This window comes from Martes martes, assembly GCF_963455335.1.
Source record: "Martes martes genome assembly, chromosome: 16".
NCBI lineage: Eukaryota > Metazoa > Chordata > Mammalia > Carnivora > Mustelidae > Martes > Martes martes.
This window is the reverse complement of record NC_137904.1, coordinates 668,713-685,339: the sequence shown is the minus strand read 5'-3', so window position 1 is coordinate 685,339 and position 16,627 is coordinate 668,713. Positions and strand designations below refer to the sequence as shown.

The window sequence follows — 16,627 nt, the reverse complement described above, 5'->3', positions numbered from 1 at the left end:
CGGGCTGCTGCCGCTTGGCCCCACTACCCCTAAGCCTGGGCCTGTGCACCGGCTCGGCCCCGTGTCCGGGCACAGACAGCCACGGCCGCTTTCCAGCCCAGCGGAGGCCCACCCCCACCCCACAGCCCGAGCGCCCGCCGGGCAGCAACACTCCTGCGCGGGCCAGACACAGGTCCTCCGGGGGGATGTGCAAGGGCACCCGACCACAGCACGTGCTCTCGTGCTCCCCAAATCGTACCGACCCCTCCCTGCTCAGTCCCGGGCACTGTCTGGCACTCAGCGAGCGAGCCTGCCGAGCAGTGAGCACCGGGCCCTCGGCACAGAGGACGTCAGGCCCGTTGTGAGCAAAGCCAGGCTGCGTGGCAGGACGAGACAGTGGCTGCTCTCAGGCCGCAGCCCGCCGGCACTCAGAGCCACGCACCACAGCCACATTCTGTCCTCAGGAGAGGACAGCGCCACGGACCCACCAGGCTCACAGCACCCTGTGGCTCCCGAGATCTCGCTGTAAGCATCAGCAAGCCAAGAGGAACCGTCGCCTCCCCGTCCCGGAGCAGGATCCGCGGTGCTCACGGGAACCCGTGTACTTCCCCTGCGGCCGGGACGCTCTCACGACACAACGGCAGTGTCGGCAGGACGCCACCGCGCGCTCACCTCCTCCGCGGGCTGGCCGGTGGCCACGTCTGCTGACGGCCGGTCCCTCAGCTGAGGATCTGCTTCCTGAGAAGAGCTGACCCTCTGTGCAAACAGACAAGCGTGACCTGTGAGCCATCGCGATCTCCGGCCCGTGAGCCGTCGCGATGTCCGGCATCGGCTGTGGCTCCGTCAGGCTCCACGGCAGTTCCCGGCTCGTGTCCTCGGGAACAGAAACGCCGCGTGCTGCTCTTGGCTTTCTGCCTCTTTTCCTCCTCCGACTTTGGACACGGCCAGAGTGGCCGTGTGTCTTTCGGCAGCTGCTCCACATCCCTGTGCCGGTTCACTCAGCGAGGAGACAAGGAGGCGGCCAGCCGGGCTGGGGATGGCCCTCCCTCCGCTCTACCCTGAGACGTCCCGGGACTCTCACGACGACTACGCGCTTCTTACACTGGAGGTACGGACCACAATGGCCGTTCAGGGCCCCAGAACACCGTTCGTTCCACATGAAATTATGACACTCCCCGTGGCCTCCACGTCCACACAGACAAGGCTATTTCCACGACCCGTGCCCTGCTGGCTGGCACTTTTGGCTCACTGCCCACGGGAGGATGGCAGCTGCCGGTGACACTGCGTGACACCTCCTCTTCGAGAGGAAGGGGCAGTCTGCGCACAGGCCTGAGCCCGGGGGAAATTGCGCCGACCGTCCCGCCCACGGAGATGAGAGCGCCCAGGACTCGCGCAGACGCAGGAGCACCGACACCACCCGTAGATCTATCTTGTTAACAACGGAGCCTGGAGCCTCAGCTCATTCCCTAAACTGAAAGCTCCCCTTTCTCAGACGTGGGACTCCCTCTTCCCGTCTCGGTCCCTTACGTGCACTGCAGACCCCCCCGTGGACCCTGCGGGGCCGGGCAGTGCCGCAGGCAGACATGCAGCACGGTGTGGCCCGGCAGCCGCGAGGCCTCACGGAGGCCTTTCAGTCTGGCGCTTCCAAGGGCAAGCGACGGTGTTACCTGGGCCGTGACCAGAAGAGGCTTCAAACGCTCCAGGACCGCCTTCTCCACCTTGTCTGCTAGCTGGGTGTCCGACATGCTATGTGGAAATAAAATCCAAAATTAAAATCAGAAGCAAGACAACATCCTAGTCTGTATATTTAGGTACCGCTCTGGGCAGAGAAAAATGAAACGAGTGTAAAACCACGGAGCTGCTCTCATCTTGACAGCGACACGACGTCCCAGGGGTCTTGTTAAAGAGCAGACCTGCGGTCAGCCGCGATGCAGCCTTTCCAGCAAGCACTCCGCAGCCGTGCACCGCCGGTCTGGGACCTGCTGAGGCCACTTCTGCCCGTCTCAACGGGTAAGCGAGGTTCTCGGGACATTTCCAAAGAGAAATGGCCGCCTTTCCACAACTCGAGAGCACAGAAGACCGAACAAGTCACACTGATTTTGTTCCTTCTCCAAACCCTGTTATCGCGGAGTCAGACACAAACCCACAGAGAGAAAGGAAAATGCTTCTGGAAAACAGGACAGCGTGGGAACCAACCGCGTCCAGCAGCCGAGCTCAACTCTGGACGAGTCATGGGGAAAGTGGAGGGGCCGCGCGCGGCCCCGCTGACTTCACAGCACAGGGCTGCTGGGAGCAGGCAGGTGGGGGCCTGGGGGTGGCCTAAACGTCGGAGACGGGAGCCTGGGGGCCCCTCTCTGACCGGGAGGGAAGTCTGGCCGCCCCTTCGGGAGCGTCTCTGGGCCCGCAGGCACGCCGAACGCTCCTGGGACACCGGCCACCAGAGACTCAGCGTCCGGACCCTCTGACCCGCCCCGCGGGAAGGACTAACGACCCTTGAAGCTCCCTCACCAGCAGGGCGGCCGCTCGCCCCGGAGTAAAGCTCAGCCGTGCTGGAGCGGCGTGTCTCCGCAGGGAGAGAGCCGCACGGAGCCGCACCTGGTGTCACGCACGGACGCCGGCTTACGGTGGGCCGCAAACGGGAGAACCCAGCACAGCGGCAGAGCACTTGGGGGAGAGCACAGACCATCTGTGTGGCCGTCCGACAGAACGCCGACAAACTCCTCTCCGTCAGGACCCGAAACTACTTCATCAAGACCCCATCGGGAAGCTCGCTCGCAGGCAAGCCCCCGCTGCTGCGCGCCCGTCTGCACCGGCTCACGCCCGGACGCGGAGAGCCTCACAGTTGGCACGACAGCACACAGCCTCAGCCGACGCAAGGAGGCGCACAGCAAAACCACGGACGCCACCCCACGCTCACCCCAGGGCCCAGAATTGCAGACAGCGGCAGACGTCAGCGAGGTCAAGGGACGGAATGGAGCCCCACACTGAACGCGGGACCCCGCCCTGACGACACCTCCCCGACACGTACGTAGGACTTGCCCGTGACCCGGCCCGCCGACAGCCTGGGATGGACGAGCAGCTCTGCCGGGAGCCAGACACCGCGCTGCCCGGGCCACGCCCCTCGCAGCGGCAGCACCTCAGCCCTGCACAGCAAACCGTCAGGGATACGGCCGTCGGGGGCAGACTCACGGGTGGGGGCGATGGGAAGACGAACGGAGGAGTCGGGACGGTGGTTCGCTCCGGGGGGAGGAGTGACTGAGGAGGGACCCGGGAGGGACTGAGGACGGACGGTCAGCGGGGGCCCACTCCCATGAAGAGCTGCTGGCGCACGGACCTCCTGTCCCTAGTACTCTGGGCCGCGTGCATGGTTTCTCACAGATGACCGCCCGAAGGGATGACGGGGCCCAGTGGGCTGCCGTCCTGCTCCCTGGCCGAAGGACAGCGGGTAGGGGTCCCAGGGCTGCTCCTGAAGGCTATCAGGCAGAGGAAGGGACTGCCTCAGCGGGGCTGTCCCGTCGCAGACGCCGTGTGCGACCGCGTGGACAGGTCGGCCGAGTGAGGCCCTTCCAACCCCACGGCTCTGTGGTTGTGCACCTGTTCTGTTCCGTCCGTCCGAGAGAGACCACACGAGCAAGTGGGCGGGAAGGACAGAGGGAGGGGGAGAACCTCAGGCAGACTCTGCCCTGAGCAAGGAGCCCAACGCAGCCTTGATCCCGGACCCCGAGACCAGGACTGAGCTGTAACCAAGTCGGCCGCGCCCCCCGACCGCGCCCCTGCCACGGTATAGCTCGAACCCTCGACCACAGACAAAAGAGAAGGGGGCCAGAGCCTGCCAGCCAGGGCACGAGCGTGGCGTGAGGGCTGACAGCACACACACCGGGAGGGTGGCCGCAGGGCGAGCTGTGATCGGGGAGGCGGGAAGTGGCCCGGCTGGCCCCAGAGCGCCAGAGACCCCTCCGACTACAAGCGTCCGGCTGGGCGCGAACTCCCTCCACTCGAGTGGACCCCGAAGCAAAGCGCCTGCACACCACCCTGGGACCAGACGCACGTCCACTCCGCTCACCGAGAGCAGAGCACCCAGGGGCAGGGGGACAAGCAGACGCGAGGCCGACCTCTCAGCTCTCCCAGCCCACCGACGATGATCAGCATCTCTGCCCAGGAGGGACACTTGTAGCAAAGACCGCACATGCGGTCACATGGACACACGTTCACGCGGCGAGGCCAGGCCGCAGCGGTCCTGGGGGCACAAGCGCACAGACCAGAGGCAGCAGGCGAGCCCTCACAACTCCCGCTCAGATGCAAACCCCCACCCCATGCCAGCTTCCTACTCGTTCCTGCAGCCTTGAGCCCCACCGGTCCCTCTGTCCCGCCGGGGTCCACACCGAGCAGAGCGGGCCTCGGGTACAGCGCAGAGGCCCAGCAGCTGTCCCGGCCCCACCCGCGCCCCGCTGGGGGCTACCCAGGTGTGCACAGCCCCTGCAGCGCCCTCCACCTGGGACACGGGCACTCACCCCCGCCTCTGTGTCTCGTCCGTGGCCCCAGCTTTCAGTTCCTCCAGCTCCTTCACTGTTCTGGAAGTTTCGGCATCAAGCCAAGCGAGCCTGCTGGGCAACAAGCGGTGTCAGACCACCCTACCTCACCCCGCATGCCGCCAGGGTCAGGGCCAGGGTCAGGGCTCCATGGGGGACCCCACCTCTGGCGCGGGAGCTCCTCACAGGCGGCTCTGGGCACACGCACTCCCAGTGAGTGTGGACAGCCACCCGAACCACCCACGCACACTCAGGAACGAGGGCTGTCGCACGGGGGGCTCTGTGTCCTTCAGTTTCAGACACGGGACTAGCATCCAATGACACAATAGTCCATAAGGCAAGAGCAGTCTTGGCCACGTGAACGCAGAGCCCCACCATCACTGCTCTTTCCGGAACGTTCTCATCTCACGCTCGATTGGAGCCGGTCTCTCTGCAGCTGGAAGCAGCCCGTCCCCGTCCAGCCGCCGTTCCTCACCCTCCGGCTCCGCCTCAGGTCGGTGGGAACAGGCCCCGCCTACGACTTAAGTCTCGGGGGCTGGGATTCCGTCTTCCAACCGTTTCTGGAAGTTCCCATAGAGCTCACCGCTGCACCGCACACAAACGAGCAGCCAGTGACAACACACCCATGGCGGCGAAGAACCAAGAAAATGGGTCGCCGTCCACATGAGGCCGTCGGGCAGAGCGTGGTGGCCGGCACGGGACAGAACCGGCATCACGCGCACCAGAGACAAGGGTCCGCTGCAGACCCTGGGTGCCGGGGCTCCTCCTTTCCCAGAAGTAGAAAACCGGCTGCACAAACCTCACGGCTTCCTGCGCGACAGCGTCCCTCCGTGGACTCTCGTCCTGAGCCTCGTCCTGCCGCGGCCACGCTTCCTTTGGGGCACTCTTGGGGCTCGGCTTCATCTTCAGCAAGGCAGCACTGCGGACGCGGGAGAGCACCGCTGGGGGAGCACGGCCCGGCGGCTCCCGCATCACCTCCCGCATGCCCCCTGGACGCCCCCCACCCCCGCCCCGGCTCAGGGCCGCAGCGGCGTCCGCCCACAGAGGTCCACATGAACCCCCAGGGGAACCCGCGTCTTTATTCCAACCCGCGCGGGAAAGCACACGCTTCAGAGCGGAGGAGTCATGAAACCAGGCCCGATGGCGGATCCAGCCCTGCTGCGTAAGCAAGACCTTCGACGCCCGAGTCGCTGCCGCGTCAGCTCCGAGGGCTGACGAGCGGGCACATCCGCGCACTCGGCCCGGCCCACCGGGCTGCTCCCTGCCACCTGCCGGCCCCGCTCTGCGGGACGGGCCGCGCCCCCACGTGTGCTAACGCGGAGGCAGACGGTAAAGTCCGCTCCCTCCTCACTGTCCCCAGCGGCGGCAAGAGCCCCACGGTTTTAGGATTCACAGTCTCGTCTTGAGATTAGGATTCTCTTCAAATACTCATCCCCCAGCAAAGACCGACTGAAGGGCCCCCCAAGACCGTCAGGGCTGAGGCCCCGCGCCGGCACGGAACACTCCGCACCAGGAAGGCACAGCTCCCGGCACTGGGCCGCGAGGTCCACTGTGCGACACAGGTCGGCGCACACCTGCGACCCCTACACAGAACCACACGCCCACAGCAGGTCGGCGGCCACGGGAGGCTCCCACCCCCGTGGGAAGGACAAAGGCTCCAAGAGGCTTCTGGACAAACATTCCCCCGTATTTCTCAGCCGCAGACGCTTCTGTGCTTGGTGGGAACTCGGGCCGCTGCCGTCCGTCAGCTCTAAGCGACAGGCACCCGCCCTGCGGAGCACACACCCCACCACGTACCACTTGGGAGACGCTGGTGGGGACGTGGGGTTCGGAGGCACCCAAGGGGCCCTGCTGTCCCTCACAGGCTGCTGGCTCACTTTCAGTCTGGAGGACACCGTCGTGCGCCGCAGTCGGCTTCTGCTCTGGGACCGGGTCAGTCCTCCTCTTCCAGCTTTGTGCAGTCCCTGCGGGAGACGGGCATGAGCTTGAGAGCCACACGGGTATCAGGGAAGCTCACCTGAGGCTTTGGGAGTCCCCATACTGCACGAGAAGCTGGCGTGGAGAGCACGCAAACCCTGGGGGCGGGCGTGCCTCACGCCGAGCGTGCCTCACACTGAGCGTGCCTCACACCGATTGTGCCTCACACCGAGCATCCCTCACACCGAGCGTGCCTCACACCGAGCATCCCTCACACCAATTGTGCCTCACACCGAGCGTGCCTCACACCGAGCGTGCCTCACACCGAGCATCCCTCACACCGATTGTGCCTCACACCGAGCATCCCTCACACCAAGCGTGCCTACACTGAGCGTGCCTCGTGCCAAGCGTCCCTCACACCGAGCATCTCTCACACCGAGCATGCCTCATGCAGAGCGTCCCTGACACTAGCGTCCCTGACACTGAGCATGCCTCACACCGAGCGTCCCTCACACCGAGCGTGCCTCACACCGATTGTGCCTCATACCGAGCATCCCTAACACCAATTGTGCCTCACACCGAGTGAGCCTCACACCGAGAGTGCCTCACACCGAGCGTGCCTCACACCGAGCATCCCTCACACCGATTGTGCCTCACACCGAGCGTGCCTCACACCGAGCGTCCCTGACACCGAGCGTGCCTCGTGCCAAGCGTCCCTCACACCGAGCATCTCTCACACCGAGCATGCCTCATGCAGAGCATCGCTGACACTAGCGTCCCTGACACTGAGCGTGTCTCACACCGAGCATCCCTCACACCGATTGTGCCTCACACCGAGCGTGCCTCACACTGAGAGTGCCTCACACAGATTGTGCCTCACACTGAGCATCCCTCACACTGAGCCTCACATTGAGCGTCCCTCACACCGAGCGTCCCTCACACCGAGCGTGCCTCACACCGATTGTGCCTCACACCGAGCGTGCCTCACAACGAGCGTGCCTCACACCGAGCGTGCCTCACACCGAGCGTGCCTCACACCGATTGTGCCTCACACTGAGCGTCCCTCACACCGATTGTGCCTCACACCGAGCGTCCCTCACACCAAGCGTGCCTACACTGAGCGTGCCTCGTGCCAAGCGTCCCTCACACCGAGCATCTCTCACACCGAGCATGCCTCATGCAGAGCGTCCCTGACACTAGCGTCCCTGACACTGAGCATGCCTCACACCGAGCGTCCCTCACACCGAGCGTGCCTCACACCGATTGTGCCTCATACCGAGCATCCCTAACACCAATTGTGCCTCACACCGAGTGAGCCTCACACCGAGCATCCCTCACACCGATTGTGCCTCACACCGAGCGTGCCTCACACCGAGTGTCCCTGACACCGAGCGTGCCTCGTGCCAAGCGTCCCTCACACCGAGCATCTCTCACACCGAGCATCCCTCATGCAGAGCATCCCTGACACTAGCGTCCCTGACAGAGCGTGTCTCACACCGAGCATCCCTCACACCGATTGTGCCTCACACCGAGCGTGCCTCACACTGAGCCTCACATTGAGCGTCCCTCACACCGAGCGTCCCTCACACCGAGCGTGCCTCACACCGATTGTGCCTCACACCGAGCGTGCCTCACACCGAGCGTGCCTCACACTGAGAGTGCCTCACATGGATTGTGCCTCACACTGAGCATCCCTCACACTGAGCCTCACATTGAGCGTCCCTCACACCGAGTGTCCCTCACACCGAGTGTGCCTCACACCGATTGTGCCTCACACCGAGTGTCCCTCACACCGATTGTGCCTCACACCGAGCATCCCTCACACCGATTGTGCCTCACATCGAGCGTCCCTCACACCAAGTGTGCCTCACACTGATTGTGCCTCACACCGAGCGTGCCTCACACCGAGAGTGCCTCACACGGATTGTGCCTCACACCGAGCATCCCTCACACTGAGCCTCACATTGAGCGTCCCTCACACCGAGCGTCCCTCACACCAAGCGTGCCTCACACCGATTGTGCCTCACACCGAGTGTGCCTCACACCGAGCGTCCCTCACACCGAGTGTGCCTCACACCGAGCGTCCCTCACACCGAGCGTCCCTCACACCGAGCGTGCCTCACACCAAGCGTGCCCACACTGAGCATCCCTCACACCGAGCACTCCTATACTGAACATACATGCTGTACTCTGTACCCCTGGGGAGGTGATGGGGGTCAGGGGAGGGGTGAAGTTGGACACCCTGCATTTACCACCCTTTACACATACATAGATATACACACAAAATACATTTATCCTTATGTTTTCTCTTAAAGAAAAAAAGAGAGAAGCCGCATGACGATATTGGTTGAAACACGTCATGCCTCCTCCGTGCACCGGGCAGACCTCTTCCCGTGACCTCTTCCAGAAGGCTGAAATGGGCTCATGGCCCAGGACCAGTCCCGCCTGCCCGATGATGCCCCACGAGGTGGAGTCAAGCCAGGACCTCAGTCCCAGCGACAAGCGCTCCACGCCGTGCTGGGGACCACCTGACAACACGCAGGCCCGCCAGCGCCAAGCACACCGAGGGTGTTCGGACCGGGAGGCCATCTTCCAGCAGGTTCTCCGCTGCAGTCACGCCACAAACAGAAGCTTAGAATCTATCACGGCTTCAAGCCAGCTGCCTCCCAAACCCGCAGCAGCGAGCCTGTGAGGCCTTTTCCTACCGAGGGATGAGGTACTGATGTCTGCCCTCAGCAGGAAGCACACCTCAACCCCCTCCCATCCCGCACTTCCGAAGCAGAAGCAGAAGCAGCGGAAAGTTAGAGCAGCCTGCCCGGTTAAGGCTGCGGTGCCAAATTCACGGGCGGCTCTCCAACCAGGACAACAGAGACGCCCGGTCCGGGGAGCAGTATTAAAAACTCTTATTTTTCCTTAAAAAGCCAAACACCAGGAGCGCCTGGGGGGCTCAGTCGTTAAAACGCCTGCCTTCGGCTCACGTCATGATCCTGGGGCCCTGGGATCGAGCCCCACATTGGGCTCCCGGCTCAGTGGGGAGCCTGCTTCCCCCCCCCCGCCTTGCGCTCCCTCTCTCGCTGTGTCTCTGTCAAATAAATAAATAAAATCTCTAAGGAAAAAAACAAACAAACAAACACTTCCCGGAGCCGAGCTAAGTCAGCTGTGTCGGACGGTGGGCTCAGCCGGTGGACCGTGGGCTCAGCCGGCAACCAGGGACACGGGCCGCAGAAGGGGCCGCTCCGCACCTGAGGTGGCCTCGCCAGCGCCCGGGCCTCCTCCTTCCGAAGCACCGCGCTCCTGGCCGTGGGCCTCCCCGCTGCCACTCGGGCTCTCGCCAGGGCCAGTGGATCCCCTGAGAAGCTGGCGCCGCGATCCGGAGCGGACGGGGCTTCTTCCGGAAGGATCTCTGCACCCATCACATCCAGCCCGTTCTCCAACCTCCAGGTCACAGCAGGCGCTGCCCCAGCAGGACAGTTATCTGTAGGACATTTCAGAAGGACAGACAAGCTGCAGACACCTAGCCGAGTCTGCCAGCAGAGACACATTTTACTGCCAAAGTCCCTCCCCGCCCTGTGACTCCCACAGGGACCCACAGGCAGAGACCCGCAGGCCGTGGCTGACGCCCAGGCTCCCCTCCCACGCGTGCTCCTTCGCCGTCCCTCGGACCCCAGCCCTGACCGCCCCTACCAGCCGGGGCAGATGTGCACTATCCCGTGACTGTGAGAACAGCGCCTCCTGACCCGCCCCTTCTTCGTCTGCGGTCACCCCGCCTGGTCACCAAACGTGTTTTTTCTAAGATGTAAACATTCAACTGTCGTTTCTTAAAACCTCCATCCATCCACGCTGTTCAATTTGCAGCGGGAAAAGAAACAAAACGGTCTTTGATTGGAAATGAGATGTTTTCCATGTAGGAAATCCAAGAGGATCTATACAGAATTAAATGAGGAAGAGGGTTTCTGGATAAGAAAAAAATACACGAAAATCCCTATCATTCCCACGTATCAAGATGACCAGCGAGAACATGAGGGAAAGCACCCCATCAGCATCGGCAGCACGAACTCTCAGGCACAGGAAGAAACTAACAAAGATGCGCTCACAGTGATTCTAAAGACAGGAGAGAAGATCCGAGTAAGTCAATTCTGTGGAGGTGCGAGCCCTCCCCTTGGTAGCCCGTCATTTCGAGCGCAAATTCAGCCGGCGTCCCAGCAGGCCTCTCAGTGGGTCCCAACAGGCTCACCCCGAAGTGCTTTGCACTCGGTGCTTCAAGATGACCAGCGAGAACATGAGGGAAAGCACCCTGTGCTTCGCACCCTGAAGCCTTTCCTTTTTCAGCGAGGATGTGCATGAACCAGCAGCGACCCAGAAGGGGGTGGGGCAGCAGAGCCTGAGGGCCTTGAGGATGGCAGGGAGGGGACCACCATCCTTCCCTTCAACCGGGATACAGAGACGCACCCGACCACTGAGAGAACATTCCAGAAGCCGCTGAAGAGCCGCACCAGCCGACAATTCCATGAACCACAAGATCACAGACGGCTCACGCGAATACCCCAACTGAACAGGGCAGGAGGGGTAGGAGGAGGTGTCAGGGAGTCAGAGTAGGGGACTGGGCCGTGACCGCAGAGACAGACAGTGCAGCCTCCTGAAACCGGGCTGTAGGGACGGCAGGAGAAACACGAGCGAAGGAAGAGGAAGAGGGTCACCCGTCCTGCGCCCTGAGCAAGTGCGCTGCGCGCGGAGTGGCAACAGCACCCCGCGGTCGGGAGCAGCGCAGGGGACGGTGAACAGTGCTGCCCACTCGCCGCTCGGGCATCTGCTCGGCGCTCTCTGGGCTCCAGCCAGAGACCATGCTCACGGGCAGCCTCCCCGCAGCACACGCGGCCGGCGGACACGACCACCACGGCTCTGCGGGCCGGCAAGCAAACCGCCAAGGGGCAGGGCTGCACCTTCTGACTTAGGGTCCAAGGTTGGGTCCGTCCCTTCCACTCAGGGACAGGGGAACTGCTCTGCAGAAACCCATTTCCCTGGCAACGCAGGCCTGCTCACTCCTCCACGACCCAATCACTTTACTATTTTAGAAATGGACAAAACTCATTTTTAGGGGCGCCTGAGTGGCTCAGTGGGTTAAGCGGCTGCCTTCACCTCAGGTCATGATCTCAGTGTCCTGGGATCGAGTCCCGCATCGGGCTCTCTGCTCAGCAGGGAGCCTGCTTCCTCCCTCTCTCTGCCTGCCTCTCTGCCTACTTGTGATCTCTCTCCGTCAAATAAATAAATAAAATCTTTAAAAAAAAAACCAACTCATTTTTAATGGCCACCAAAGACCTGTTTCCCCAGCTAGCATCTGCCTACTACAACCTGCCCCTCCCACGGTAGCTTGAGATTGTGGCGAGGAACTAAAAACACCTGCCACGTTTAGGGCACTTTGGGATTATCCGATGTGCCTCTTACACCCGGGTCTGTCCCGCAGGTAAGGACTCGTGTCCTCACTTCACAGACGGAAAAACGAAGGCTGAGAGACGACGACGTGCGTCCGGCCCTCCCTCTCTGCACGTCGGTTCCGCGGGAGCCGCAAGCCGGCAGCTCTCCACCCACTGCCCCCGAAGCAGGCGCTCATCACGTCCCCACCTCGGCTGCGGGCACCCGCGCTCTTCTAACCCAGCTAGGAGACGTGTCTGCGCAGGCCCGGGAAGCTGTCTGTGTCTCACCCCGGCACCCGGACGGCAGCATACTGTGCAGCTGGCCAGGAGCACCCCCCCCGCCCCAGGACACACGGCCTCCCAGAGCCTGTCTCGCGGGCGTGGGAGGGAAAGGTGCGCCGACTGGGGCTGCGTTCTACCACGTAGCCGTGAAGGGGAGGGAGAACCACACTGTGCGACGTGCACGTCTAACTGCTCTCCAGCAAGTTCAGAGACATCCATGCCAGGGCAGTGCACAGCATTGGCGGCAGACTGGGACACAGGTCAGGTGCACAGCGACACGCAAGCTCCAACCCAGCAGAGGAAACAGTGACCCGAGAAGCCGCTGATGAGCGCAGGAGAGTACGGCGCAGGCAGAGAAAACGTCGGCCGAGGAGACTCAGGAACCGAGGCTGAACGTTCAAGGGCGTCCTGCACCTCGGACACCGAAGCGGGTTAACCACGCGACAGCCAGCTACTCGCAGGAGACGCTCCGAGCCTGGCAGCGGAGGCCGGAGCCCTGGGACAGGGGCGCGAGTCTCGGTGAGCGCCACGCGACCTCACAGGAGCACCACCCGAGGGGCTGGCCCCGAGGTTCCGACAGGAACGACGTCACGGCCCAGAAGGCCGAGCGACTCGCGGCTCAGGTTCCAAACAGATGAAGCGGAAGCCCAAGGAGAGCGCGTCTCACGCTGCACGAGACGCTCGAGCCGTCGACAGATCGTACGCGAAGCCACAAGAGCACGGGAGAAAAAGGCAAGAAAGGAGCAAAGGCTAGAGTGAGCCGGGGTCGTTCACGATTCCACACACAGCAGAACACGACCTGCTGGCAAAGTGGTAAGAAAACAGGAGCGTCTGCAGGTCAGCCAGATGTGTGCACGTCCGCACGCACGTCAGGAGTCAGAGGGCTTCCAGGATGCCACGCTCGGGCACGCCGCAGAGTAAACGCAGTGAAAGCTGTGCGAGACGATCTGAGGACAACTGAGTCGGAGGCCCCGTCCGTGAATCGGGACCTCGGGAGGCGTTAACTTGTCAGAATCCCAGGACACTATGGGCTGTTGGCTCTCAGCTGTCCGCTGTCTGCTGTCAGTTGTCTACTGTCTGCTGTCTGCTGTCCACTGTCGGCTGTCCACTGCCCGCTGTCCGCTGTCCACTGTCAGCTGTCCGCCGTTGGGTGTCCACTGTCGGCTGTCTGCTGTCGGCTGTCCACTGCCCGCTGCCCGCTGTCCACTGTCAGCTGTCCGCCGTTGGGTGTCCACTGTCTGCTGTCAGCTGTCGGTCGGCTGTCGGCCATCCGCTGTGGGCTGTCATTGTGTGTGTGGCGGGGGTGGCTGTTGGTGGAACTCAGATTCTGATCCTGAAACTTCCGTGCAGATGCCAAGGGTCAAGGTCAGCAAAGGCATTCCGGAAGAGCAGGCGGCCGAGCGTCCGGTCAAGAGTCGGAACGGAGACGCTGCGCATGAGCGAAGGGACCAGCAGCGAGGTCCACGGCAGAGAACACGGGGCCCAGAAACAGACCCACACACGTGTGGACGCTGAATTTACGACGCGAGTGGCATTCTTTGCCGCTCTGGGGAAGGAATGATCTTTTCAAATGAACCTTCTCAAGGAAGGAACACAGGAAAAGGTCTTAACTCTGGCGTAGGAAAAAGCTTTGATGGGACGTAAAAACAAAGGCAAAAAGACGTACAGGAAAACAGTGCTGCGTCGGACCCCAGCGAATGACCGACTCTGTCTGTCCCGGCGCCGCTGCCGCAGCAGAAGCCGCAGTAACGTCCCAGTGTGTGCTTACAGCAAACGGAGGCAGGGCCCACGCGCAGAGCAGTCCTACAAAGAACTCCTATAAATCCACTTCTGGGAACAAAGGGAAAAAAAAAGGAAAGGAAGGAAGAGAAGGAGAACGTGAAAGAGGGAGGGAGGGGGCAAGGGACCTCAACCGGCACTGCCCAGCAGGAGGCGTGCAAACGGGGCACAAACACAAGAAAACACTCACACCGTCACTCGCACAGAAAATGTAAGTTCGAGCCGGAATGAGGGGCGCCTGGGCGGCTCAGTGGGTTAAGCGTCGCACTTTTGGTTTCGGCTCAGGTCTGATCTCAGAGTCCTGGGGTCAAACCCTGCTTCGGGCTCGGCACTCAGCAGGGTCCGCTTCCCTCCTCCTCTGCGCCTACCGCGTATGCCCCCCTGCCGCCTCCCGCCCTCTCCAATCAATCAATCTTTGAACACAAAACCAGAATGACAGTCTACACACCAAGCAAGGGCTACACTTACAAAAACTGACAAGTGTGGGCAAGGATGGGTGGCAGCGGCCCCCCCACACTGCTGGTCAGCATAAAACCGGTAAAACCACTTTGAAAAGAATCTTCGCTTTGAAAAGAATCTATGGTGGAACCAGCCGCTACGCCCCGACCGCGTTCCCCGGGAACACACCCAACACAAACACACATGCACACGCACCGACACACACAGGAGAAGAGTAGCCTTCTCGGTATCGTCCAGACCTAGGAAGCCCCGACGGTGAGGACAACGGAGTCGTGCTACGCTCCTACAGTGGGACGCAGCCGCGAGCAGGTCACAGCCACACAAACGTGACCCCCACAAAACGTGAACGGAGAGAGGCCTGTCCCGCGAAAATACTGATCGTGCACCTCCATTCCGACAAAGTTCACGAAGTTCCAGATCCGACAGAAACCCAAGTACAGCAAAAAAATCAGAAGAACAGCGCATTTTGGGGAGGAGGCGAGGCGTGGAGACTGGAGGGGACTTCTCAGTGCTTGGAATGTTCGATTCCTTGATGCAGGTAGCGGCTCTACAGATGTTTGTTTTCTGAGAGCAAACGCAGCTGCACACCCACGTTTTGTGCACTCGTCCAACTCTACGTTCTACTTCAATTGAAACAGGAAAATTAGTTCACTGGGTTCGTCCACACCGACACCGATGGCCCATTAAAATATTCAGTATTAAAATCTTGGAACTACTTTAAAACACTACCAATGTATACCTCTATTAGTTTAACTTAAAAAAAAGGAAAAAGTAGAGGAAATGAAAATCTCTTCACAAAGCTGGAAGAAGAAACAGAAGATTATTTCCACCACTTTGCACGCAGACATGCGCGACCCCGACAGCAAGCACGGCATGGAAACAGACCCCACGAAACCCGGGGCGGCGGTGTCCCCACTGCAGCTGTCACCCAGTGTTATTCTCAACTAAATTCTGTCCAGTAAAGGAGAAAGAGAAGAACGAAAACGGTATAAAAATCACAAAGAGAGAAGCAGACCTTTATTTATTTTTCGGTGATCTTGTGTATCCAGAAAAACACGGAAGAATTAACTAACAATCTCAGTAATTCATCAAATCTAAAACATCGAGTATAAGACATGCCCTTATTTTATGCACCAACAGCGAATTTTAAAACATGACCAATGACTTGTGAGGTATCATCAACCTAAGACTACATCCCGATTTCAGGAAAGTCCCACCGCATCCCTCAAAACCAACGAGACGCAGCGTGGTCGCCGCCCAGGGGTCTGGGAAGCGTCCCAGGGCTCTGTCGGAAGGAGCCAGAACCCATTTCGACATGCAGTGAAAAGACAATCCCGTTCACAGCAGGAATAAAAACCATAAAATGAGAAAACTGGAAACGAACCTAACAAGGAACCCAGGAACTTCTACTAACCCTACGTCAGGAATTCTCCTTGGCCGGCGACTGTGCCCTTCACCTGCTGGAGCAGACAAAGGGCAGGATGATGTCATCCCCCCGGGTCAGCCTGTGAGCTCAGGGGCCTGTCACCAGCCCCACGGCCTCTGTCCCAGAACCTGACAAGCACCTTCTGCCCTGAAGACACATCGTCGCCGTCAGCCGACTGTGAAGAACAAGGAGGAAGAGCCTCCCGCCAGAGGAAAACACGTGAGAACGCGGGCTCCGCGCCCCAGGTGCAGGTCTCCGTACCAGGAGAGGTCGCAAACCAAGCGAAAAGCAAGCGACTGAGAGAGAGACCCGCCACCGCCCGTGTAAACCCAGAGAGGAGGCCCAGAGCACGGGAAGAAAGTCTCCACGCCCACGAGCACACGGGCCGCCGGAGGGTGGAGGGCGCCGGGAGGAGGGAGCACTCGCCCAGGAGCACTGATGACCTTCATCTCCGGAGTCAGGACAGGACAGGACCAACAGGAAGGGACTATTTCCATCCAGACACTGGGAAAGTCTCATAGTTTCACGACATAAGGTACTTGGCAAGGACGTGGGAAACATGCTCTGTTGCTCACTGTTCCCCAAATCATCCCTGTAGGCCCAGGTTCAAGGCCAGCAACTCCGGCTCTGGGGACGAGTCATTACCTGCACTGAACAGACACACATCCGTCGTGCGGGCATCTGTGTGCACGCGGGCGCCTATCGTTAAAATCTAAACAAACACGTGTTTAAAGAGCGGGGTTCTCACTTCCAGCTCTTCAAGAACCTCCTTTAGGGGACCCAAGCACGACGGCGTGGGAACCTGACATTCCCCACCCTCCTATATAGGGATCCTCCTCTACGGG

General features: G+C 61.1%; 1 protein-coding gene across 5 annotated transcripts in view; it reads right to left on the bottom strand.

The window, feature by feature from the left end:
- KIAA0753 overlaps positions 1–16,627 on the bottom strand; it is a 45,394-nt gene that overhangs the window by 13,031 nt on the left and 15,736 nt on the right. For 3 of the 5 annotated variants that reach the window (XR_013968122.1, XM_080825957.1, XM_080825956.1), the window contains 6 exons: positions 9,668–9,900; positions 6,306–6,472; positions 5,308–5,427; positions 4,491–4,583; positions 1,647–1,725; positions 652–735 (listed from right to left, as the gene is read on the bottom strand). Coding sequence is in view for 3 of the 5 variants with exons in the window: in XM_080825957.1 (XP_080682083.1) it covers positions 652–735; positions 1,647–1,725; positions 4,491–4,583; positions 5,308–5,427; positions 6,306–6,472; positions 9,668–9,900 (776 nt within the window). In the remaining 2 variants the exon portion in view is untranslated. The remainder of the gene's footprint in view (positions 1–651; positions 736–1,646; positions 1,726–4,490; positions 4,584–5,307; positions 5,428–6,305; positions 6,473–9,667; positions 9,901–16,627) is intronic. The other 2 variants (XR_013968123.1, XM_080825958.1) reach the window with 1 other exon arrangement.